Here is a 25,376-nt window from a genome sequence, read left to right as displayed (position 1 = left end):
ATTAAAAGGTGAGAACTCCCACCGGGAAAAAAAAAAAAAAAAAAAAAAAAAGGGTTTTCAAACAATCTTTAAAATCCTGACCAGCATTTCTGATGTTTGGATGTTAACATGTAGCAGAGCTAATGGAGTCACTCTGGCTTTGAAAGAAAGATTTATAACAGCTGTTAAGAGCTTACTGTGTTTATAAATGGACTCATAAATTGGGTTGATGGATTCAGCTTAAAATGTCAATTGCATGCATTATTATTACTGCATTTACTCCTGTTGGCTACCTAATGGTTGTTGAGATGAACTGCTGAAAATTGTAGTTTTAATTGCTAATTTGGCTGTCTTCTTTTTTTTTTATGTTAAAGTATTTCTGTCGACTTAAGAATTTATATTTTAAGAATTTAAGTCGCAGCTTTTTATGTGCCCATCCCATTGATGAAAGCAGCTCTTTGCTCCGTCTCGACAAAGAGCTGTTGCTGAGATACAGCAGGTTGAACTGTGTCCGAGTTGGCACATTCATCAGTTCATAATTTGTCAAAGCAGGTTTGAAACGGTCATCTAGCAAGCAATATTCTCAAACAGGCTATCTTGGTGTGATTAGGGGTCACAATTTATGAAGGTCTAATTGTTTCAAATGACGATCTGATCCAAAAGAAATGGGGTGAAATTCAAAGTTTTTCAGAAAAATAATGTGAGATTTGAACTTTTTCAATGCTTGTTCATATCTCTAATTCATAAAAAAAAACTTGAATAGCCTATAAACCACAAAGCAGATACACAATGCTTTGAAAGTGTTTTATTTTATGGTGTAGAATGGAAGTAAGACACGCTGAAATCACAACACAATTGAACATAATTGCACATAGTCTGGGTACAAAAGAGGTTAACTGACCCAAAACCTAAACTAATGGAAAGACATGAAGGTGAAACCTACTAAATGAGTGCGATTCCCTTCAAATCAAACCGTTGTGTTTTTTTTTTTAAATAATCATGTTTCAGACTTTTGATTTCCATGTGAACTATTGGGGAACGCACATTTTCACAATAAAAAGTTCTCAGTTTTCAAACTGCTGCTCGGTGGCGCTTCAACATCACACATCATTCGACGTCTGTCGACTTTCAGAGAAGGGAAAACGAACGCATACATGAAGGTATGCGCTTTTCAATCAGTAGTCCAATCTGTTTTCCTGGGCAGTTTCCTTTAGCGTATTACTGTTGTCGAAAACAATTGCACGAGTAAATGATGCAACAGGACAGCAATTGCAGTTTCATGATGACTCTGAGGAACAAGATGAGAGTGCCGTTTAGTTTGATTTGAGAGTCTGGATGAAACGGCTGACTCACCCAGGTCAGACCTGACTCTGACGGCCTCAGAGAGGCAGGACTGAGGAGTTGATTCATGTTCTAAAAACTCCGGCTAGCCGGGTTCGCATTTGGAACGTAGAGAACTGAAAATCCTCCCACTAAACTCTCGCAAACCGGAGAACTATTTGGAGACGCACAGTAAAAGGCAGCCAGAAATATGCGAGGAAGTTTAAAGGTAAACAAGTGGCTTCTTCTATCGACATCTGATCTGCTGTGGCGTGCTCTTCCACTTCCTGCCTCATTTCCTTCAGGAGTAAAATTCTAAAGTTTGTTTTATTTCTTTGTTCTGATTTGATGCAGTGTAAAATAATAATAATAATAATAATAATAATGATTTTTGATATGTGTTTCAGCTCTGCTGGAGTTCAACCAGTCTGTGCTCGTGAGCAGGAAAGATCCGGAGTCGAGAAAGATGGCCGTTGCTAAGCTCATCGAGAGGCTGACCTCTAAAGGCTACTGGCCCCAGGTACGAGGTCAGGTGGTCGTCTGCAGGAGAGGCCATGTCTACTTAGAACAAATTATAAGACAAAGGTTTTTCTTTTTTAATTTATTTTTGTACAGTTTTCGATTAACCACTACTGCTGTTTTCTAATCAAATGGACTTTCAAATGGACTTCCATGCTCCAATGAATCGATTGTGAAATTGGTTGATTTTATCAATAATCGATTCATCGCGATTAATCTGATTAATCATTTCAGTCCTAGTCATTTCTTCCTCTGCTGAAAAAACATTTTCAGTCAGAATTATACAGTAACACTTTAGTCATTTAATGTCAATTTTATGTGCAAACTTGAGAACAGAATTAAGACCTGGTAAATGTATAGTTTTAAAATAAATGTGCTTATTGTTGCGAATGTGTTGTTTTTGTCTTACTGCGGACTCTAGTTTTATTATGACCTCATCAAGAATGAAGGCTGGCTTTAGTGTCCACTTTGTGTTTTTTCATAAATGGAAATATTTATGAAAACACAAAATATTTTTCTGTTTTTCCCCATCACTTTCTTTTACGTGACGGATAAAGGTCTGCTAGCCTTGCTTCAGCTAGCTTAGCAACCGTTGATGGCAACAGATTGAGGAGGCAAAGCATTACTCAGTTTCTTTAGGATTTTCTCTGGCATCTCATTACAAGGACTTTAAATAGTAGGTAATATATGCTGCAAAATTATCACAGATTATAAAACATGGCATGAAAAATCCTAGCTAGATTTATTTTGTGCATTCTGCTGGTTTAATAGAATTATTTTTGATGTTTGGCATCACTTCTTAGCTACCGTTTATTTATTTTTTTTTTGTGGCTCAAAATAGGTGGAGAATTATTTTAGATTGTTCTTGAAATGCTATTGAGATGCTATCACTTGATTGAATTCATAAAAGAAGCAACTTTTCATTTTCTAGATGCTCATGTTTCCAGAGGGAACCACGACTAATGGCCGAGCGCTCATCAAGTTCAAGCCTGGTAGGTGTCTGCAGCGAGAACAAACAGAAAACGTGATGTCATCCTGAGCAAGACCGTCCTGACTGGTTGAGTAAAACTTGCACGAATCATGCAGGAATTGCTCAATAATCGGAGTGGTTTCATTTTCTTGTTTTGCTACTTGTTGACTTGGTACATTTCCAAGACATTTTTCTTTGTCTCCTGATGTCAGGTGCCTTTGTCGCTGGAGTCCCTGTCCAACCAGTTCTTCTGCGCTACCCAAACAAAGTGGTGAGTGCAATAATTGAGGAGAAGAGTTTCCGTCCCTGATGTAAATAATTCAGTCCCAATTATTTACATCCACATTTACATTTCGGATGTAAATATTTGAATCCTTAAAATTCTTTAATGCATGCATGATGAATTGCAGGTCTCCTAACACTTTCCAGCATTTCCATTCACACCGGACCCTCTTTGGTCCACTTTAATCAAACTCTGGTTTATTTGCCGAGAAAGTCCGGTTCATTTGAGGAGGTGAGAATGCGTAATCAAATTCTGATGCAGACCAAAAAAGCAAACTTCAGTCTGCCTAAAAACCTAGGTCTCGGTTTGGTTTGGTTGACTTGAACTCTGGTTTGGTTCAAATAGATATGTGAACGCCGGACTACTCCAAAATTAGGAAACATATTACAGTGCACGGCATTCTGGGTAAATGTAACTGAAACAAACACAAGAGTCTTTTTGTGAGAAATGTCTTATGGTGCTTCACCAAAACAAAACAGAAATCCTACAGTCGCTAAAATCTGATGCCGCTTCATTTTTCTTAACATTTCATGAACAAGGAAGTTGCTCTCATGCCTTCTGCAAGAGCTATATGAATAAAATAAGTAATTACTGATTTGACAGGAGCACGCGGCTTTGACACCTGGGTGGTGGGTGTGTCGATGTGGGCGTGACTGTCACCAAGTATGAATGGGAAGGTGACTGCGCGCTGGCTTTGTGTGTGAGGAAGCGGGTGTGAGGGGAGATCATAGTTTCTGTTGACCGTGTTGTGGTGCAGTTTATTGTTGGCACCATTGCATTGTTTGGTCTGGTCAGTCTGCGTCAGTCGGCATCGCAGTCCTGTAAAGTTTGAACTCTGACAGTCAAAATGGAAAGAACCAATAATTGTGACAGAACAAAGAAGTGGCCTGGAGTTGATTGAAACATGGGTTGGACAGATGAATTCCTTGAGTTCACCCAGTGCGGCCCTCATATACCATTAATTTGCTGCACGTTTATCTTCTTCAGAGGTTTTTGTGTTGTTTCTTAAACAGTTCTTGGCACAGCACCACCACAGGTGAATGGTGAGAGGGAGATCAGGTATTTCAAAGTGTTGGGCTCGTTTGACATACTGAAGTGTGAAAGCTTAATGGATCAGCTGAAAATTTAACAAATGTTGCAAGTTTTGATCCCTAATCCAGGTGTGAAAAGTCCACAGGAACTGATTAGCTTCAACCACAGGAATACAAATGTTTGTGTTCCAAAAAATGCTGAGAGTTGTTAATGTACCAGACACCAAGATGTCATAAAAGGCCTGCACTGGTCATGCAAATGACCCAGTTCTGAACCATGAGTCTAGACATGATATTACAGAGCTGTAGAAATGGAACAGCAGCAAGTGAAGTTAGCTGCATTTAACAACAATGTGTGCCTCTGCTCTATTTTTACTGTTCTTGCTGTTTTTGGTATTGCATCATCCAAAAACATGTATGAACTTACATTCACACAAGTGTACAATAAAAGCTTTGTGCTGTTTGGCAGATGGCATTTTTGACTGTTTGGAGTCATGTTCGAAAGATGAATGCAAACACTGTTTGGTTCAGTGTTTGCATACTGCAAATATCACTGTGTTTAACATGGGGAAATGGGAGGCATAAAAAAAACCCCTCTGAGATAAAACCATTTTTGTCCCGCTTGCACTGTTTGATTTGTGTTTTTATGGCTCTTCCTCAGGACACCGTTCGATGGACATATAAAGGGGCGTCATGGTGAGTTCCTTAAGCTAGCTTATTTTTGTTTCTTCTCAGGCTTGTGTTGCATTGAATTAAGCTTGTATGGATTTGATTAAAAGGAGGTAGAAATGCAAGTGCGTTGGTATAAAAGTGCATTAAATTGGTCTAATTAGCGACAAACATATAATGTCAGATCATTTAATCAGCTAAATCACAGGTTATGCTTTGTATTGCTTTAGTTAAGTAAGATTATAGTTGGCAATACTGTTTTGATCAATTGTATTGTAGATTATTCTATTCCCATCCATCAAATAATGTAAAATACAGCGATAAACCACAATCTGATGTTGTTCACACTCTGACCACTTGATGGCAGCAAAGTTAATCAATATGAACATTTATAGATGCATTTGTACTACATTTGTCAACGGGGATAAAGATTGAAAGCAGTTCCAGGTGATGGGAGGTCCATAGCTAATAGCGTAGTTTAGCGTAACATCGTACTTTAGCATGAATCCATATTAGCTGGACCTGAAAGCTAACGGGTAAGTTTGTGAGGGATCGAGACCAAAGTGTTCTGCCATATGTAGTCTCAAAGGGTCTCATCAGTTTGCGCAAATGCTATTTGGTAAAACTCAAATTTAAATTGAGTTTTGTTTGCAGTAAAACAGGTGGCAACTTACAGGAAACACAAGTCGGAGGTGGTGTGCCACCAATAAGTTTCCCATATGAAACGCATATGAAAACTGGACGACAAAGTATCGCCTGTCGAAAGAATAAAGCAAACAATGCCAGAGCAGTGTATGAGTGCGGTTTTGCTTTGCTTGCTATAAACGTTTTAAATATTACAGTATTGGTTTGCATTTGACACGGATAATTTGTGACTCACAGCCTCCAATTCAGCTTCTATGTAAGTTTGCATCAACTGTATAAAGGCCATAAAGTGGCATTAGCATAAATTGTGAGGACATTATTAAGGTTGTATTTGACTTTGAAACTGCAGCTCGCTGCTGTTGCCGGGGCTGCTCCCAGGCTAGCTATTAGCTTCAGCCTTTTGGACCAACTCATTTGAATTTACACCTAATTAAGAGTATTATTAACAGAACCTCAATTGAAACAAACAATAACAAAAAAGTTCTGCTAATACTTGAAGGTCATTGTTCCATTAAAATGTTCCTTTAGAAACTGATCAGTCTGAGAGGTAAAAATGAGAAAAAATGTTTTGGTTGCTTTATGTATAAGTGTATTCAAGTATAGAATGAGGAAAACATTTTTGACATCTTGTTGGAAATGTTTACATTATTCAAGATGTGACAGGTAAATCTCAAGAAGTTGCATTAGACTTCATGTTTTCAGTACTAAGGATTATGTTTTGATGAGTGAAGCACATTCAATCTGTTAGCATTTACTTAAATAATTTTCTTAAACTTCCACAACTTGTTTAAATTAATTTCTTGCTTTGCAATAACACTAATTTTTATGTTTGATAATTCAGTCTCACTGGTTCAACCCCAAGTATTTAAGCAAGTCTATAACTGGGATAAGAAGTTGGTGTCTGATTTAAACTGGCTCTCTCAAGTTTTCTTCTTGAGTTTCCTGTCATAATTAGCACACTATGCATTCTCACAAGTGTGTATCATTTTCTCTTTATTTTTTAGGACCGATTCAGTGTGGCACACTGCTTCACAGTTTTATACAAACATGACTGTTGAGGTAAGAATCGTATATCCCCCCTCCCCACCCTATTTCCTTACAATAAAGTCATAAATATGTGTACTCAGGGTGTGTTCTCTGTTGGCTGCACTAAGAGGTGCAGCAGATATGAAGCTGTATTTACCCATATCGGCCACTTTTTTAAAAAATTTTTTTAATTTTTAATTTTTAACTTCTCAAGAAAAGGTTTTAAAAAAACTTAATCTGCGAGTAAATGACATGCTTTATTGTCCTGCAGTACCTGCCTGTTTATAACCCGTCTGAGGAGGAGAAGAAGAACCCCAGCCTGTACGCTGACAACGTCCAGAAACTCATGGCCAAGTAAGGAGACGACCACGCCTGTCGCAATAAGCAACTACTCAACTAATCGCATGAGAATTTAAAATGAGTTTGATCATTTCAGAATATTTTTTGAAGGGCAATTTTGTTTACAGAGAAATCTTAATCAGTTGTATTTATGATCGTGTTTTATTTTAGATTTTATTTCACAGATATATTAAAATTTGGGCCGATATTGATATCCAAATATTGGCCAATAACCAGTATATATATATATATATATATATGCTTCTGCTATTTTGACACCTTTGGTGGAAAAACCCCCAACAAGAAACAAAAGGCATCAAGATGGAAATAAATGTCGGTTGTTCATATTGACTCAGTCGATACCGATATGTTAGAAAATGACCAATATCCGCCGATACTGATGTTGGTGCTGATATATTGTGCATCTCTAATTTGGGGTATTTAAAATATCTTCCAGTTCCAGTGTTAAGAGTTCTTCACAAAATTAAAATTTCTCTGTCTTTGCGAAGGTGAACTAGCATCATCATGCCATTATCAATGGCCATTATCAATATGTGACTAGAAAATGGTATCAAAACCACAATATTATCACAGTTATTCCTGGGACAATTTATCATCCAGCAAAATATGTTATCGAGACAGACAAGCCTAGGCACAGAAAGCTCATGTAGGAATTTTGATTTTCGAACCGTCTAGCCAGACTCTAGGCACAGTCGACCATATTAATAACACAGTAAACATAACACATGTTTATGTGTTATGTGTCTGCCTCAATGGCAGCTCCCGTCAATGGCAACAGGAGCTGCCATTGACGCTCCCGTTTTTCCCGTTCCTCAAAGGGGAAAAACTGGTTTATCATATCGCTTGACTTTGAGAAACGCTTGCAGATTTCTGCCACCAGAGGTAGCAGCTGAGCCATATTTATGCGTTAAATTGTTTTTGATTAGTAGTAAAGATACGCTTTAGTTTCTGACTAAGACGCCCACGACCTGACCCGTTTCCTAACGGTTCTTCACTGCTCCACAGGGCGTTAGGAGTCCCAGCCACAGACCATGTGATGGAGGGCAGGGTCCCTGTGAGCAAACTGGGGGGCCTGTCTCTACCGCTGGAACCTCCTGGCAGGGTAACGTTGTCTCTTCTGCGTAAAAATGGGTAAGAACTCTTTTTTTTTTTTAATCTCTAGACCAAAGCTGTTTGGTGTTATTTAAACTAACCATTGTCTTCCTTTTTGCATCTTTCGGTCTCTTAGACTGGAAACCCATGAAATCAAAGCGGCTCTGACCAAAATGATTGACAGGTGTCGGTGTGGAGCTCAGGGGTCAAAGGCCAGTGCAGATGAGCTCACCTCTATTCTCTCACTGAAGGATAAACAAACAGCTGTCTCCATCTGTGGCTTATATTCAAAGGTAAAGTCAGTTCTTTGGGTCTGAATGAAGCAAAAAAAAAAATGTTTCTTTTGTTCCGCATACTCTGTGTTTTTAATATTGTGATGTTGGATGTTACAGGCCACCTTCATAAGAAGGGCTCAAGCTGACAATTATTCAGATTAATCAATTATTCTGATAATGAATTGATTAATCTGATTAAAAAAATGGCACATTCTACAGATTTTTCATTTAACTTTTTAAGATTTTTTTTTTTACATATTAGAAATACTTTAAAAATGCAAATAAACAAATCACTTACTTTTCAAATGAGAACATTTTATTGCCTAAAGTACAATAATGTATTACTTTTATGAATTTGAATCGGCCACTTGAGTTTTGGGTGAAACACGTTGACGGAGTGTTTTTATCTTGAATGCAAAATGTATCTCTTTTCTGTACAGTTTTGGCTTAATCACTGCTCTGAATGTTGTTTTTTTTTTTTTTTTAAGAAATGGCCTTCGTGGGTGTGTGTGTGTGTGGGTGGGTGTGTGTGTACGCGTACGCGTGTGTGTGTCATGATTAATCTGATTAATAGTTTCAGCCCTTACCAAAAGTTTAAAAAAATTTTGAAACATCTCTTAATGAAGCTTTTAGCCTTTCCTTTAAACAACCATAAAAAACAATCGTGGCCCGTAAAATGTGGTAAAGTAAAAAGTTTGCTCTGTTTTTATGCAGCAATCTATGAATATGTTTTTAATTTCAGTTAAAAAAAAAGGAAATCTTAAAAATAGACTTTCAGGTGAAATAATTGGTCACATGTGTGAGCTCTTTCTTTGCGTTCCTCATCAGGATGAAACGGTGGACCTCAGACAGCTTTACTTCAGCGTCTCGGCTCTTAGCGACTTCACAAACTTCAAGGCCCTGCTTCACTCTGCTTTTACAGTAAGTGTCTTGCATGTTTGACAGAAGTTATTGGTCTTAGATTTGAACGTACGTTTCTAGAAACGTACATTTCTAGAAATGTACGCTATGATCAGGATGTCCCAAATCCTTAAAAAGTCTGAAATTCATAGATATAAAATTAAGGCCTTAAAATACACCACAGTATACACCTAGCTCATACAAGGCTAGGTGTATACCGTGGAGAAAAAAAACAAACTTGAGCTTGGCACTATGGCAGCTACGGCTGTAGAGAACCACATGCAGTGTGAAAAGCACAAAACTACAGCCGAGAGCCACAAACAGACCTCACGAAGTTCTCAGTTGTTGCTATTCTTGTTGTTTAAATCTTGATTGGACTTAAATATTAGTGAAGGTGTCATTTAAAAAAGTCTTAAATCTGACTGCAGACACCCTGTTAATGCTCTCCTTTGTTCTCCTACCTTCCAGCTGTTTGACCAGGAGTCGAAAGGCAGCCTAAGTGGGGAGGAGCTCTCAGACCTCATGGGGGCGCTGCTTGGCATCCCACAGCACAACACCAGTGACCTGTATACCGAGGCCTCCAGTCAGGGGACGCTTACTGAAGGTGCGCATTCACAATGTTTTTTTTTTCTTTTCTTTTCTTTGTCGATCAAACACGATGCTTTATGTCGGGCTAAAACCAAAATGTCTAAATGTTTGACAGAAAACCTGCTGCGAGTGCTGACGACCCATCCGACCTATCAGAAAGTGGTGAACGACTACCTGCAGGCCGAGGAGGAGGGGCCACAGCCGTCGCCCGCTGCTGCAGCAGCCAATGGGAAGGCTGTGAACAGCAACGGCGTGACGCACGGCGCCAACGGGTTCCTACAACACAAGAAGCTTGAATGAGCTTTTAGTTACTGGTGGTTCTCATCTGACCGTTTTCCCCCCCCCGATCACGTCGGGACCAAACAAACCCAAAGAGTTCTATTTTTATATGTTTTATGATATTTTTAGTCGAGCATCAATTGCACAAACGTGGAGAAACGCCCAAAGAGCAGGGGGAGCTTTCCTCCGAAGTGGCTCTGAGGGTTCGTATGTTTACTGGTGTCTTTTTTATATATATCTTTCAATAAGTACTTGTGTGTCATTGGAGGTTAATTTTACTAAAAGCAAAAAATAATTTATAAAAATAAAGGTGACTTCTGGACAGTGATGTGTGTGCCAAAATAACTAAACACTGTAAATTTATTGTGATTCTTAAAGCTTGTGTTTTTGTTTTGTATGTGTTTATTTCAGAAATAAACTGATGTGTTTTAAGCTTGCTTTTTGGGGGTTTATTTGTCACTCTATATGAAGCCAGGTTGCTCTTAAAGTCCCTCTTTCCCTTTTTATCCTGATTTTGGGCCCTCTCTGCTCAGAGTCCCGACTGGAGCAGAGTATTTCCGGAGTCTCGTCGGCGCCCCCTTTCCTCTTTTCCGAGGTATTGCTTCTCTGCTTGTGCTTCTTCACTGTACCTGTGGGCTCTTCTTCTTCCTCTTCCTCATATGCTTCTTTGAACGCTTCAGGCTTTATTTTTAACCCATTTGCTCTCCTTTGTGAAATTTTCTGATTTTTTGTTTTGCCCCTTAGGAATCGCTGCTTCTTCTGCACTTCACTAAATGCTGGATACGGAAAACCGTCTGACTCTGGACCTCCTTCAGCTGTTTTCACAGAAGGGAGCGTCTTCATCCTTTTGGAGGTACATTTTGGCTTACATTTGGCCTTTTGACTGCATTTGCCAACCGTTGTGTTGCTTTTGGACTTAACAGACAGTTTGGGTGGAAAGTAGGCTTTGTAAGCCTCTGCCTTTGTTTTTCTGGACGCTTTAGCAGGTTGAGTTATTTTGCGCTTCGTCTCTCTTGCTCTTCCACCTTTCATCAGGCTCCGGGGCCGCAGAGGTTCGCCTGAATCTTTGTACTCGTTCACCCCCGCTGCTTTCCTTGACGAGGAGCGTTTGGTTGTCTTTGGCGCCGGCTTCAATCTGTCTGTCTTTTTGCTTTGAGGTTTTTGTCTCGCAACCTTCTCTCTTTGTTCTTCTTTTATGCTAGATAACCATTTGCTACTCATCTCCATCCTTCTGAAGAAATCCAGAGGTTTTCCTTTTGGCACTCTAGACTCCTGCCACTTGTCCATGAACTTTCGGTGTTCCTGATTTTTATTGGTTGGTTTCCTATCTCTAGCTCTGAAAGGGTAACCGTCTCCGTCCAGTTCGTTGGTGTGGTCCTTCGCCCTCTGACTCCATCTGATGTCCGTGCCGAAATTCGATTTGCTGTCATTAAGAATGCCTTTTTTTCTTGCCGTTTCTCGACTTTGTGTCTCTGTTTTTAGAAAACGTTTCTTCGAATATCTTTGACTACGTCTCTTCCTGCAGTCATCGTTGACTTCTCTCGAATTCTTACTGGTCAAATCTTCAAAATGGCTGCCCAGAGGAAAGGACGTGTTCGGGTACATTAGTTTTTCTTCTACGGGTGTCAGCTGGATTGCAGAGAAGCCACACAGGTTCTTCTTCGGTTTGTCTTCAGCTAACAAATCTAGCTTGTTTTGGTAATATTTTCTCTCGCATTCTGTGATTGGAGCGTCTGACAGCAGGTACTGGATTATTCTTTCAATTTCAGATGGCGGTGGAGGCGTCTTCTCTGCACTTTTCTCATTTAAAGGTGGGTCTACGCTCTCCTCCATAAGCGACTGTTGGTCAAACAGGAACATAAAGAGACTTGTCAATTACAGCAGCATAAAGTAACAATGTAGTCAAAGTCCGACCAGTCTGTCCTTTGAAGGTATGTCTGATTTGCCCTGGCTTTGTATAGTTCATGTACATTAGGATCAGTAGTATGAAGACATCAACTTCCCTTTGCTGTGACACAACTGCATTTTTTTATTTTTATTTTTTTATTTTTTAAATAATAGAAACCCACTGTCTTGGGTTGAAAACTCAGTACTCCAGTCTTTCAGTGACTTCAAGTGGTCAAACAGTTACCAGCTAGTTTTTCAATTTTTATCAGTCCAACTGCCTTTGCAAGCTATTAAAAACATTTTTCTGAGGTTAACGTTATATTTGGGTCACTAAACCTAAAATTTTAGTAGGTATTACTTGAGTAAATTTTATAGCGGGCTCTGATAGGCTCTTGCTGCGGACTTTTTCAAAATGTCCTCAAAAATATAAAAGCCATGGCAACTTGGCATGGCCCAAGTTTGAACTTTCTTCAAAATGTCTCTGGAGTTTAGACGTAGAATTGCATTCTGAACTCCATGTCTTGGGTCAGATGTTTTCGGAATAAACAGCAGGAACTTTGACCCGTTCTTCCAGACAAGAACAGATGAAACTGGGTCGAATTTAAAGGTTGATTTGCTTACAAACACATTTTCAGCTCTGCCCACAAGTTTCCTATCGTACTAATGTCAGGGCTTTGTGAAAGTCACTCCCAAACTCCGGATTTATCGTCCTTGAGCCACTTTGTAGCAAATATGGGGTTAGAAGACTCTTGTGTCCAAGCACAGATGGAGGGAAATGTTATTTTTAAATGTTCCTTACTACTTATTCTTTTTTGTAGCAATAAATCAATAGCTTTAATGTCTGCTTATCATCTTTTACCTGCAGGTCTTCCAGTGTGAAGTCAAAGGTGTTCAGGTCTGAAGGAAAGAGGCAGTTCATGTCATCCATGTCCAACTGATGATAAAAAAAAAAAAGACCGACATGTCAGTTTTCAACAGAACAAGTAAAATGTCTTTGTTTTTTTGTCAAAATTAATTTCAGATAATTGAACAAATTCTTATATTAGACAAAGATAATCACACAAAATCTACAAAATACAAAATCTAAATGAATGCTTCATTTTATTAAGCGGAAAAAAGTTCTCCAACTTTTTCCACATTCCCTATGTGGAGAAAGTAGCTCTCCTTTTCTTAAACTGTGATTAACAACTTAAAGTAAAGTAAACAAAGTGCCATAATAGAACCTGCTTGACTGCATAAAGTAGGTTCAAAGTTCTCCAAAATTAACACGTTATGCTGCCACAAAACACTTTAAATAAGCAAACAAACAAAAAAAACCTTATTGAATCAGTACCCTGGTCACTTTGATTTAAAAACAAAAAAGAAAATTCAATAAATGCATCAAAGAAATCTTTGATCCCAAAAATTCTGGTTTATGTGTTATAATAACTTACATTTCTGACCAAGTTTGTGTCATTGCCCAGATCATCCTGGTGATCCATGAAGGAGCCGATTTCTGTCGCTGGAGTCTCATTTTCTTCGCTCTGTGTGGAAAAATTTACTTAGTTTTAAAGCGCCAATGAATACGATCGTTTCAACATGGGGATTTATATATATATATATTTTTTTTTTGCATTTCGGAGTTGAGTGTTTTTCTCCGTGTGGTTTTCTTTAGAACCCAGAGACCTTGAGACCGAAGGCGTTGGGGACGTCCTTGCTGTCCTCCCAGGTCCTTTCCATTTGCAGCCGATCCTGAAAAGCAGCCACAGGCTTTGAGGAAACTCGGCTGCCTTGTTCCTTGGTCATGTCGGGCGGGAAAACTTTGTGTTCTTCTGTGAGGAAGAGAGAACAGCGAGAATCGAGGGGCGGTTCTGGCGTGAATGGTCTTCTGGTTCGGGTTCTACTCTCCATCCCCAGAACCAAACACGGAGAAGCAGCATTCTGCTTTTATGTTCCTCTAATCTGGAACAAACTTCTAGAAAACTAGAAAACTGCTGAAACACTGAGCTCCTTTAAAAACCAGCTGTGTTTGATTGTAACCTCTGGAACATTGATCAGCATATCCGGTGTGTGTTGATGATTTTGATGATGGCGCTTGACAAAATGTAATGTTTATTGCTTATTTCATAACTGGTTGATGTTTTTACGGTTTAAAGAACTTTGTTGTGCGTTACAAATAAACTCACTTGATTTTATACCTGGCCTCTTTCAAAACAACTTCTAATCACTTACTTTTTTCCTTCCTCCTACCCTCCGACGTCTGAGGACCATTCAGCGCCATGTTGTCTTTTCTGCTATAAACCCTGTGGACCAGATTTAGCACACTAAGAAGCCAACCATAAACCCTGTGTGATTAGCATTATGTATCTTCCTTACAGAACGGGTCTGTAGGTCTGGTAGAACGCCTCCAATGGGAGGCCCATGCACCAGCTGGGATAACCTTCAGGTGTGAAGAACATTTGGGGAGGAGGTAAACACGCGCCGTGACAGAACTCCGGCATGTTGATCACCATGCAGGGGCCCGAACCGAAGCTGAACAGAGGCGGGGGAGGCAGGTAACCCGTGTTCACCATGCAGGAGTTTCCGGGAGCCCTGGGTTCAAAGTGCATCGGCGGCAAACCGCCACAAACCATGGTACCGGGAGATGGGAAACCTTGACAGTTCCAAGGTCTGGGACAAACGGCAGGAGGAAAATCTCTGGTGGGTGGGTTCAACACGGGGGCCTGGAAGGGGCTCATGAGGCCGGGGAAGTGACTGTGCGCCACTGGTCGGTTGCTTTGAACGTAATCGATGGTCCCCCTGAGCATCTCTGCAGCCGGCGGTGAGCATGGTGTGGCGGCGGTATCAACGTTCAGCTTGTGGACCTCGTAAGAGCAGATCAACTGCTCCTTGAAGATCGAATGGCCCGTTTGAGGAGCCGGCTCAAACCGAGAGGGGATGTTTTCCACCTTGTGGAGAAGATCTGTGCCTGCAGCGACCAGAGAGGAGTTCTGAGGAAAGGCCAGGGTTGGGGTCGGAGTCGGAGTCGGGGTCAAGGCCGTGGCCAATGCTCTGGGCAGGGAGCATTGACTTTCCTCTTCCAGGATGGAATCCGGTGGGACGGTTGACACTGGCTCCATTGCTTAGCTGATTCTGAAACGGGGAAGCTAAAGTTCAACTTTTGGTGCAAAAATAAGAATTTAAAGGGGCAGTATTAAGTGAGCCATTTCATAACACAATGAAGTAACTATGTTACCTTCAGTTGTTATAAAAATGCTGCATTTATTAAATATGACTTTTATGTAAAGCCTTAAAATTGGGCCTCTGTCTCTTTAAGAAGCTCCTGCTCTTACTGGAACAACGCCTTCAGGAAGTCATCGCAACATGGGTCCTATATTAACTCTTTAACTATGTTTTTACCAGCTGCTGGCACACCTGGCGCAGTTGCACCGGGTGTTCGCTAATTCCTTCTGGCTAGTCTGAAGGAGCTGAGGAGTGGGAAGGGGTGCTCTGTAACGTGGAAGCTCGGCTTGAAAACTGCAGCTTTGAGGACGAGCTGCGTCTCAAATGCGCCGCTAGGTCTCAACTAGGTGTTTAACGCAGCTGAACGGTTGCCACGGGAGATTAACAGATTTCTCAAGCATGTGTGAAAGAATCAAAGCAACCCTGCAGCCATGTTTTTTGATTTGGGAATGACAACATGGATGTAAACATTTTTTAAAAAGTCAATTTCATAATACTGCCCCTTTAATAAAATAATTCTGTGAGGCTGTTTCATTATACTATACCTTCCAGTGTGTTGTGGGGACTTTTGGGCTCTTCTCTGGCAACATACACTGACATTTGAAGGCAGGAAAACAAAGACCGAGTTTAGAAGAAAAACCACCTGAAGACTTTTCAGTGTTGAAACGTGGATATAAAAATGTACACTATCCAGGTAAAGATATGATGGTTCTGTTCTGGATGGGATGTAAGGACAATCTCCTTATTCCTCAGGAAAAAGTGTGAGAAGATCACAAGATATTTTTGGCACAAAAACATTGGACGTCCCTAATGCAGCACCATAACCACAGTGAGGAAGAGTGGTGTCGGCTTTATGCTATAGGGATTTAATTCTTTAGATAGAATTGGTGCTTTTGTGAAAAGTGTAGCAAATGTTAAATAAAAAAGGCTCAAAATCTGTATAGTAAAGCTGAAGCTGAAGAAATTGTAAGTTTCATAATATTCTAGTCAAAGTCCAAAACACATAGTCTAACAGAAAACATGTAGGGTCACTTGAAAAAGGCTATACAGAAAATGTGCTCTTGCAATATGAATAAGGCTGAGAACTTTTGGAAATGCCTGCATGCTGACAGGCAAATTGATCAGAATCAAAAGTTTCTATGACAAGAATTAGTTTAAAGGTGTGCAAATTTATGCTAATGGGTAATGGGACCTTTGTCCATTTCTTTTGAGCAAATTACTTTTTCTATGGTAGATGGCAAATTAAATGAAGTTTGTACACATTTTAAATCCTCTGAAATTTCACTTCTCCATATGTTCAAATTAATACTTCCCTTCTATGCAGACAGATAGCAGGCAAATCACGCCAACTGTAGTTGATGAATCGGTTTTCATGGGCTTACCTTTTTTGGGGGGGATTCTTTGTCTTCAGCTGAAGCTGGATTCAAAACTGGACTCATTATTCATTCATTTAAATTCAAATACAAACAGTTGAGGCTTGTTTTCGCTCAGAAGCATTCCATTGACTGTTTCTCATGAATTAAAGTGGAGGAATATTTATATTTGAAAAGAGAACCATATATACATTTTTTTCCTTTTTCCCTCATTTTGTTTATGTCTTATGTGTTTAATAATTTAGTTGTGACAAAACAAATTTAATTTTGTCTCAAATTTAATAATTAAATTATTCCAACTATCTATGTGTTTTCAAGTAAAGTTACCGAACATTGAACGCGATTGCGCAATGGTCACCCGCGTTACTGCTGTACAACATTTCCCAGGATGCTCTGCGGTCGCAGCCGGATATCCACCTTTTCTGCGCAGGGTGGAAGAAATCGTCGCTGCACGTGGGATTCAGACATAGCAACAACGCTTTTACCGAAAACCTTTGGACTTTCCAGACTTGAACAGTCTATTTGACTTCATTTGAACGTGTAAAACCCAAAGGCACAGTGTCGTCGTGATGTTTCTGCAATATTATCTAAATGAGAACGGAGACCGAGTCTACACTCTGAAGGTAAGCCTAGCTTCGTGTTTACGTCGCTAACATTAACATTTTAACACTCTGGCAGCATTTTATTCTCATTAAGTTTCACTTCCGCTTTTGAATGTTGTATAACTACGGTTTTAGATTCGTAAAAGTAAATAGTTTGTGACATATGGTGCACTTCGTGAGATAAAGAAATTAGGCAAACAGCTCGAGTAGCCACGTTAGCTTTTAGTGCTAATTCTGTACGTGTTGTTTACTTGTGCTTTATTGGGCTTTGTCGTATTGCACGCAGCAGCAAAACAATTAAGTCAAGCCAAAAAAAATAATGATTTCTTACCATATAGATGTTACTTTGTACTGTGTTTTTAGAATACTTTGCAAAAAAATATTATTTAAATCGGCTACGAGTGGGAGTCATACTGTTTTTTGTTTTGTTTTGTTTTTTTTAATGGAAAACTTGGACTTTTAGCAGACTTTGTATTGTTTTCTAAATCTCATACATTGTATCTCTAAAAAGTATATGTTTTTCTCCCACCAGACCATATGCTGTAATACTTTTCCTTGTTATCCACCAACAGAAGGCGACACCCGAAGGGCAGCCCACCAGCCCAGCCCACCCGGCTCGCTTCTCTCCAGACGACAAGTTCTCCCGGCACCGGGTGCTGGTGAAGAAACGCTTTGGGATCCTCCTCACGCAGCAGGCCAGGCCCATTCTGTGATGGAAGTGATGCTGGGCCTGCAACAAAGAAGACAAACTCCTGGGTTGGATTCAGAAAGACTTGACTATGAGCTGGATCAGCTACAACTTGGATTATTTTGGTTTTTACTTATAGTTATAATTGTATAAACTCAATAAAATTTGCTAATGCTTTTTACTTAGTTGTGTTTTGCGTTTGGAATGCAATCCAGCCTTAGAAATGAGGGAATCTTCTTGTGGGAATAAAAATAAGTTGAGGGTTTTAAAAGTAATTAATATTTCAAAGTCCTTTCTCTTTGTTTTGCCATGAAAAACTTGTCAAAATTACAGATTTTTTTTCTTTGAGTAAAAAGCAATCCAAAAGAAATGTACAAAGTTTTTGTAGCTACTTGAGACATTAACTCAAGCAAAGCTCTAAGGCTGAAATGTGAAGATTAATTGTATTATTCAATAATATCAGGATTTAGAAGAATAAGGGTTACTGGGATGGAGAAAGTTTTGGGGCCTCTTCTCCATTCCCCACTCCCCCCCAAAAAATATTTTACTCATAGCTAGGTCTACATTGGCAAGTACAAATTGATGAATGACGTCTTTAGAACATCTGACACAACTGTCACTAAAACATAATTTTTAAGTATTTGTATTTTAAATGAATAAAAATCCAACATTTAAATAAAATGCTATGTGTGACATGAGGCCTTGACTTTAAGATGAGGTGTAGTGTTTGTAAACATGAATATTGTTTACATACATTCAACAACAACAAAAAAATCCTTCTCCCCGCCCAAAAATTTGGGGCCCTGGGCTACTTTCAGGCTGGCGCAGGCCCTACCAACAACAACAAAGCATTTAGAGCTTCACTTTCACCAGCTGCAAATTCGAATCAAACATCCACAAAAAAAACAAGAGAAATGCCACACAACACAAAGTAAAGAAAGAAAGTAGAATGATGGATGGATAATAAAATCGATAATATACTTGCGTGGGAAAATAAATGGACATGGATGGAAGAATCTAAGGATTAATGGTATATATATCATTGAGAACGTCAATTTCTCCCAGAATATAAATCAGCACTACATTCCCCAGACGTCTCAACGAAAGGTCATAATCACGCATGCGCAAACTAGATGGAACGACGGCAAGGAAGTTGGGACCTGAGGAGCGCAGTCGCGTGCTGTTTTTTGGTGGCTCATTTGGAATAAATGTGCGGAGAAAGCCCGGCGCGGGAGCTGAATGTTTACGGATAAAAACTAAAAACAAATGTAAATTGGAGGAGCCGTTCAAGGGAAACAGGGGACAGGTATGTGTTTACGGTGACTAGCGGGTAAATTGTGAAGAATTCGACCGGGAAAAATTGTCGTTGTGAGAGAGCTATCTGGAGGTTCAGAGAGTTGACAGGTTGTCTGCGGCGTGGCTAGGCTAGTCGCCCTCCTCAGCCGATACTGCAGCTCTGTTCTGGCGACTGCCTCAGCCGAAACACCTTAAGTGTCCTCCCAGGCTTACAAAAGTTATTAAGGACAACTTTAAAATAAAACACGGCTTGCATTTAAACCAGTCATTTTTTTAATTTTTTTGTCGAAATTGAAAGCGCTACTCTGTATAATTTTTATTTTTATTTTTTGCCGGTTTTATTGCGTTAAAACTCGCCGCTCAGTCGCAGTTTCTCATTGAATTTACATAGAGGCGACACAATGTAACGCAACATAGTGTGCTTGGGATCAGGTGCTTATGGCTGCATTTTAACCAGTTCTGCTGAAAAGGGACGCGTTTGCCGACCGGTTCAAGCCAGAATTATTATAGCTAGCTTAATTGGCTTAGAATGGCAGCTGAGTGGCGGGGTTGAAAATCGAGCATCATCATTGGAACCAAATTAATGTTCAGCATTAATCTGACTGCTACTGCTCTCGGTTTAATGCATATATCATACATTTCAGTTTGTGTCAAATAGTCAAAACTGACTTTATCCTAAAGAGCTTAACAGCTGTAGGAGATAATATCTGCTCAGTTTTGAGTGACATAGTCATCGCCACTGAATACGATGAACATATATATTCTGCTGTTTTTATTTGCGGTGTTCTGGAGCGGGATTTGGAGCAGCTGTCTTTGAGAATCAGAGGCCTAAGAGGATTTGACAGCCAGATGGGTAACAATACTGCACCCAGATGCCAGAAGAAGTCCTGACAGTTTGACTGCAGCATTTCTGAGCACCTAAAACACACAAAAAAGTGATATCTAAATAATAATAATAAAAAACCTGTTATTACTCATAGATTTTGAGAGTACATAAGTGCTGTCAGAAATGAGGACAAAATGTCTTGAATCATCTTGTCAAGATGTCAGCACTAATTAGATCCTTTTAGACTTCTTGTCGATTCAAGTAATCGCCTCCTCTGGGTTATTTGGGTGGCTTCAGGTTCAGGAGGAAGTTGCAGTCAGTCACAAGTGTTGTACCCCACCCTCCCAACTCTTTATACAGCGGCATGTGAACAGAAGTCTCAGTTCTCCTGATGTTTCATACAGATTCTTCTAGGTGTGCCGGCTGTAAGCCCCCACTTCTGTTTGTACTAGAAATGCACCGATTAGGGGTGGCTAAGTTCCAGTTTCTGTGAAGTTCTGACCTGTCCTGGTTCTGCAGATGATAAATAATTCTGACTTTGCTTTAAGAAATATAAATGACAGCTGTTAGAAGTATTTTTTTTTTCTAGAGTTCTTACTATTAGTGGTTGTGGTAGTGTTGTTTTTAAGGTTTCGTAGACTCGATTAGATTGAGGTCCAAAATTTGCAACATTTGTTACATTTTCAGCTGGCGCGGTTCTCTTTCACATGTCACTGTGTCATGTGAAAACTAATTGAAAACTAATTCCTCGCCAGTGGCAGCGCTGCGTCAGAAACTACCGAAGGAAATGGCACAAAAAGATATGAGCGCATCTTCTTCACAAAATGCAAATAAAAATGGAATAGCATCAGGTTTTAAGGCTTGTAGGATTTCCTTTTTGTCATTTATAAAAAAAAAAAAAGTTATTTTTCCTGCTTGCGCCAGACTCAGCTGGTGTGAATTCATCCTTTATATTAGCAACTAACATGAACTCTACCTATAAACATAAATCACTGTGTGTATCAGCTCTTTAGAGAATCAAGGTCCTAATATCCTGCCAACACATTGAAGGTTGAAAGCACAAAATAACAAACCAAAGCAACTTTCTTCAGCTCTCCTTGTATTTTCTAAAACCAGCTCACTTGGTTCACTCTTGCCAAGTCAGCAAAAACTTCCCCAGGGCATAAATCTGACTCAACGTCTCTTTCCTTAGCCAGAAAATACAAAATGTTAAAGGACTAAATCCTGTCTCTCAAGTCACTTCTTACAGCTAAGGAGTTCAGTTTTTAAATGCCTCATCGCCACTGAAAATTGTTGGTTTTGAGTCTTCTTCCTGCATTAGCAGCTTCCATGCTGAAAGGAGTTGGTAGAGTTTAGGCATGATGCATTCACTTGTTAAAACACTGAATATTTAGTGGTTTTTAAAGCTGAAAATTGTCAGATTTCATCCCACTGACCATTTCCCCTTGTGCATTTCCAGCTTGTATGTGTGAATATTTTTGTTCTGTGTACAAGCAATACTGTACACAGAGGGATTTTTCTTCTACAGGATTTTCCCCTAGAGAAGAAAGTCACCGTTTTCCAATTGTTTTCAATTCCGACCCGTCTGAAAATGGAAACAAGAAGTTCCTCTTGTCTAGGAGTTAATTTTTGGTCTGAACTTGACAGTGGGGTATTGTATCTATTGCTGCCTCGCTCTACACACCTCATGCCCCCCCCATACTCTGAATGTTGACGGACTAGGCAATGTTTTTTTTCTTTAAAAAAGAAAATGGGAACAACCTGCCTTGCCTCTGCAGGCTGAGTGAGAGCTGGTACCCTCCAGTATAACCGGTTAGAACCGCTCTCCTTTAATTATTAAATTATATTCCAAGTCTGAAAGAAAGAAAGAGAGAGGGGGAAAAACCCAGTTCTACTGCTCTTTTTAGCTTTTGAACATGTAAATTGACGCTCGGTTTTCTTTTTGTGCTCTGACTGTTCATTCCTGGTTGTTGTTTTACATCTCAGTCACTCATTCTGTCAGAGGATGATGTCACTCTGTCGCTGAAGCTTGGTTTTATACGTAGAATGTAAGGTAACCGAGGCTGGCATTGCGTCAGATGAATGGCATGTGAATGTAGTGTACTTGCTCCTTTTTCCAGTTCGCAAAGCCGATGGTCATGGTCAAACATAGGAGGTATTGTTGAAATCTGAAATTGATTGGCTTCCACAAGGCACATCACACGGTGCTTCCTGTTGTTACTACTGATTTTACCAAAAGATAAACTTCCATGTCTGATTGTTGGAGCTAATGTTTTTATTTTGTATGCAAAGATCCAACGTCAAATTTTTTTTCTCTCATGTTTTTTTTGTTTCTCTGTCTCTCTCTATCTGCCCTCTATCACCCTGGCTGTAATCAACAATAGAAACATTGTGAAAACCCTTCTTATGTCTTGTTCAAAAACCCTTTGTGTTCAGAAGACAAGACGAACCCCCATTCTGGTTCCCACCACGTTGCCATATGCTAGCATCTCTCCAAAAACGAGCACATTTTGACCAGAATTTCCTTTGATACTCAAAGGTTCAAGACGAACCCGGTTCTTACCTCAATGGAGTATTTCATGACTAAAAGGAGAAACCGTAGAGGTAGCAGTTACCTCTGCATCAGCTGGGAAATAGCCTAGCTCAGGTCAGCACAGTGCTGCCAGCCTCTCCCTGATTGGCCCTTAACTTCTCCCTTCCCCCATAAAGCCCCCCCAGTCTGTCCCCACTTTCCTAGTTTTCTGTCACGCAAGTCTCTCTTAAGCCACCCGCCATGTCATCAGTCCGCTTCACGGTGACGCCCACCAAGGCCGAGGACCTCCCGGGGCTGTCCGACACGTCGCCCGACATCAGCTCCCGTCCGTCCGCCCACGTTCGCTTCGGCTCCAGGGAGAGCGTCAATCGCAGCGACCCGGTGAGCGAGGGGTCCGCAGGTGGGACGACGTTCGGAGGAATGGGAGGGAACGAAACGCCGGACCGCAGCAGCATAGACCAAGGTAAAGATGCACACACTTGTTCTCACAGGCTTAGTGGGGTGCTAAATATTTTAACATTGTGTTTATAATCTAGCAATCATCTTGCATACTTATTATCTCACATAAACATGTGCATGAAAATATATTTATATTTTTGTGTGTACGTGCAAAATGCTTTGTGTGGAGGAAAGCCCCAATCTCAAGGTTGACCTTTCAGCTGTAAAATGACCCCAAACGTCCTGTCAGAGCGGCAGTTCAGTAGTTTAGATCAGAACTTATTCATGTTAGAGCGGCCCAGTCAAAGTACAGACCTTGATTCAACTGAGCCTCCAGGGTAAACCTGGAAATTGATCTTTACAGTTGCTCTCATTTTCATATGATGGATTAAAGGGGCAGTATTAGGCAATATCAACTTTGTCATAATGTTATTCCCTCATCAGAAACAGACCTGGAGTGTTGCTCTGATTCTTTCAAACTTATTTTAGAAAGCCTTCAATCTCCATGGCAACGATTTACCTGCGGAAAACGCATAGATCTAGCTCCCCCCTCGAGGACAAAACTCCTCTGCTGCATTTTCCAAGCTTCTGAGCTTCACAGAGCAGCCCGTGACTCCCCTCTCTGCTCCTTCAGACTAGTCAGCAGCAATTAGCAGACACCTGGTGGAGCTGTGGCTCTGTTGAGCTCATCATAGTTGCTACTTCTCAGTGAAACGCTGGTAAAAACTTAGTCAAAGGGTTAATAGAGAAGCCATGTTGTGATGACTTCCTGAAGGCAGGGTTGAATTTCTACAAAGAATGCCACGAAAAGGACCAGTGATATGTTTTAAGCTCTGGTTTGCATACTCTTTTATGTTTATCTTTATTTTTTAAATCCTAAAAATAGAAATAAAATGCCCTTTTTTAAAAGTTTCTGTTCTAAAACGTTTTTCTTTTTTAAAAAGTCACGTGACATTTATGGCTCTGAACAAGTTTTATTTGGTTGACCCTGGAGCAAAATTGCTCTGTTGGTTGTAAAGGTTGCAGAGCCTTGGTCTAGCATATAAAAGCCCAACAATAAAGTTTGTGGCTGCAAAATGAAATGTGAATATAAATGTGCTATATTTTGATCTGTCCATTTAGAATTTTGTTACTTTATTTGTGTAAGTTTGAAGAACAGAAATTTGAAGTTCCTTCTTAATTAATGTTAATTAGTCGGGTCAGATCGGACTCGTCATTGAGAGCCACCTTCCTATGTGGCCTCATTTAGATTTTATTTACTCCAGATCTGTCACAGAGCTCACTAAGCGTTTAATAAAATTCATGGGAGCTTTTTTTTTTTTTTTCTTCTGGCTAATTTAAGTCGATAGCTGTCACGAGGACAATACGCTGGCATTTAAAAGCAAATAAGAATATCTGTGTTGGGTTCACTGGCTCAGTGAGATGTAACTGAATTAGCCCACTGATCCACTTAAGCAGTTGCATTGTTATGAGGATGCCCTGCACTGTTTAATAAGCTTCCATAAATAGACATTGAGACGGTTAATCCGTTTCGATCAGGCCGCTGCAGCCTGTCCATATTTCTGTCTCCACGTGTCCTGAAATAAAAGAAGAAGAAGAAGAAGAAGAAAAAATGCTGACTGAGTGATGCTACTGAAGCAACTGAGTCAGGTTCCTGAAGTACTGACAGGAGAAGTCAGAGTGAATGGATGAGCAGCTACTTCCTCTACGATTCATTATTTTTGACACCTTTACAGTTAGCTGCTGAAACTGCTGGGCGGAGGAGCCCTTCTGTTTGGGAACGCTCTCAGAAACAAACAGCCGTTTCCCCCTCGGGTTCACCCACATGTGGTCTAGCAGCTGTGGCTCTGAGCAGACAGCAGTAGTGAAGTGAAGAAGATGCACAATTCATAATGGAGAATTGAAAAAATTAATTCCTCTCCTTTACACTTTCATCAGTTTTAACACAGCGGATAGTAACTGTTATGCACTTGTAGTATCTCAGATGGAACATCACACTAGACGTCACCAGATCTTACAAAAAGTGAAGTGTCTTGTGTTAATTATTTAACTAAGTCAGCAAAAAAACAACAACAAAAAAAAAAACACCCCTACAAGATGTTGCCACATTTGCAGGGAAAAAAATGAAGCCATTGTTCCAAGAGACATAAAGGGGTGGTGCACCAGAAGATTGGCTGATGACTATAAATGGGTTATTTTTTGCTTGGTTGACCCAGATCTTGGTATTTGAGCTATTAAAATGGCTATTTGGGGATTTCAGCTATTCGCTAACTTTGCCTTTGTCTCTCTCCTCAATGCTCTTTCTGGACTTTCTCCCATTGATCTGGATTTCTGTATACAGCGAGGGCGATTTACAGGAAGCTTCATAGTGTTGAAGTGCCGCATTACATACGTTACGGCCAAACGTAAAATTTAAAACTTCAGCAGAGTCCACAAATCCAGCTCGCAATCGTTTCTCAGTTGCCACAGGTTCAGATACTCTATACCAGAGGTTCCCAAACTGTGGGGCGTGCCCCCTAGGGGGGGCGCCGTGTCATTGCAGGGGGGGCGCGGGAAGCCGTCTGGATGAAAAAAAAAACAAAACATGAACACTGTA

General features: G+C 40.1%; 4 protein-coding genes across 10 annotated transcripts in view; 3 read left to right on the top strand and 1 right to left on the bottom strand.

Annotated features, from left to right (window-relative positions):
- lpcat4 (lysophosphatidylcholine acyltransferase 4) overlaps positions 1–10,373 on the top strand; it is a 16,590-nt gene extending 6,217 nt beyond the window's left edge. For all 3 annotated transcript variants that reach the window (XM_015029231.1, XM_015029232.1, XM_015029233.1), the window contains 11 exons: positions 1,707–1,819; positions 2,750–2,810; positions 3,001–3,059; positions 4,764–4,798; positions 6,421–6,475; positions 6,714–6,796; positions 7,808–7,933; positions 8,031–8,187; positions 8,998–9,090; positions 9,538–9,673; positions 9,773–10,373. In XM_015029231.1, the coding sequence (XP_014884717.1) occupies positions 1,707–1,819; positions 2,750–2,810; positions 3,001–3,059; positions 4,764–4,798; positions 6,421–6,475; positions 6,714–6,796; positions 7,808–7,933; positions 8,031–8,187; positions 8,998–9,090; positions 9,538–9,673; positions 9,773–9,957 (1,103 nt within the window). In that variant the 3' untranslated portion in view covers positions 9,958–10,373. The remainder of the gene's footprint in view (positions 1–1,706; positions 1,820–2,749; positions 2,811–3,000; positions 3,060–4,763; positions 4,799–6,420; positions 6,476–6,713; positions 6,797–7,807; positions 7,934–8,030; positions 8,188–8,997; positions 9,091–9,537; positions 9,674–9,772) is intronic.
- On the bottom strand, positions 10,371–16,454 carry LOC106945505 (uncharacterized). The gene is made up of 8 exons (XM_015029230.1): positions 16,407–16,454; positions 15,570–15,617; positions 14,179–14,934; positions 14,035–14,105; positions 13,489–13,634; positions 13,266–13,346; positions 12,683–12,757; positions 10,371–11,775 (listed from the first exon to the last, which is right to left on the bottom strand). Exons 3-8 carry the CDS (start codon positions 14,919–14,921, stop codon positions 10,393–10,395), a joined length of 2,499 nt encoding a protein of 832 aa, XP_014884716.1. The 5' UTR covers positions 14,922–14,934; positions 15,570–15,617; positions 16,407–16,454; the 3' UTR covers positions 10,371–10,392.
- Positions 16,455–16,739: 285 nt separating this feature from the next.
- Positions 16,740–17,868, top strand: nop10 (NOP10 ribonucleoprotein homolog (yeast)). Its single transcript, XM_015029224.1, has 2 exons — positions 16,740–17,020; positions 17,572–17,868. The coding sequence occupies exons 1-2, from the start codon at positions 16,967–16,969 to the stop codon at positions 17,710–17,712; spliced, it is 195 nt and encodes a 64-aa protein (XP_014884710.1). The 5' UTR covers positions 16,740–16,966; the 3' UTR covers positions 17,713–17,868.
- A 903-nt stretch (positions 17,869–18,771) lies between these two features.
- slc12a6 (solute carrier family 12 member 6) overlaps positions 18,772–25,376 on the top strand; it is a 29,735-nt gene continuing 23,130 nt past the window's right edge. Inside the window, exons 1-2 of one of the 5 annotated variants that reach the window (XM_015029219.1) lie at positions 18,772–18,993; positions 22,194–22,805. In XM_015029219.1, coding sequence (XP_014884705.1) covers positions 22,583–22,805 — 223 coding nt within the window. In that variant the 5' untranslated portion in view covers positions 18,772–18,993; positions 22,194–22,582. The remainder of the gene's footprint in view (positions 18,994–22,193; positions 22,806–25,376) is intronic. The other 4 variants (XM_015029220.1, XM_015029216.1, XM_015029217.1 and 1 more) reach the window with 4 other exon arrangements.

This window comes from Poecilia latipinna, unplaced genomic scaffold, assembly GCF_001443285.1.
Source record: "Poecilia latipinna isolate Pla-1442-1.1 unplaced genomic scaffold, P_latipinna-1.0 Scaffold147, whole genome shotgun sequence".
Taxonomy (NCBI): domain Eukaryota; kingdom Metazoa; phylum Chordata; class Actinopteri; order Cyprinodontiformes; family Poeciliidae; genus Poecilia; species Poecilia latipinna.
This window is presented reverse-complemented; position numbering and strand designations above follow the sequence as displayed.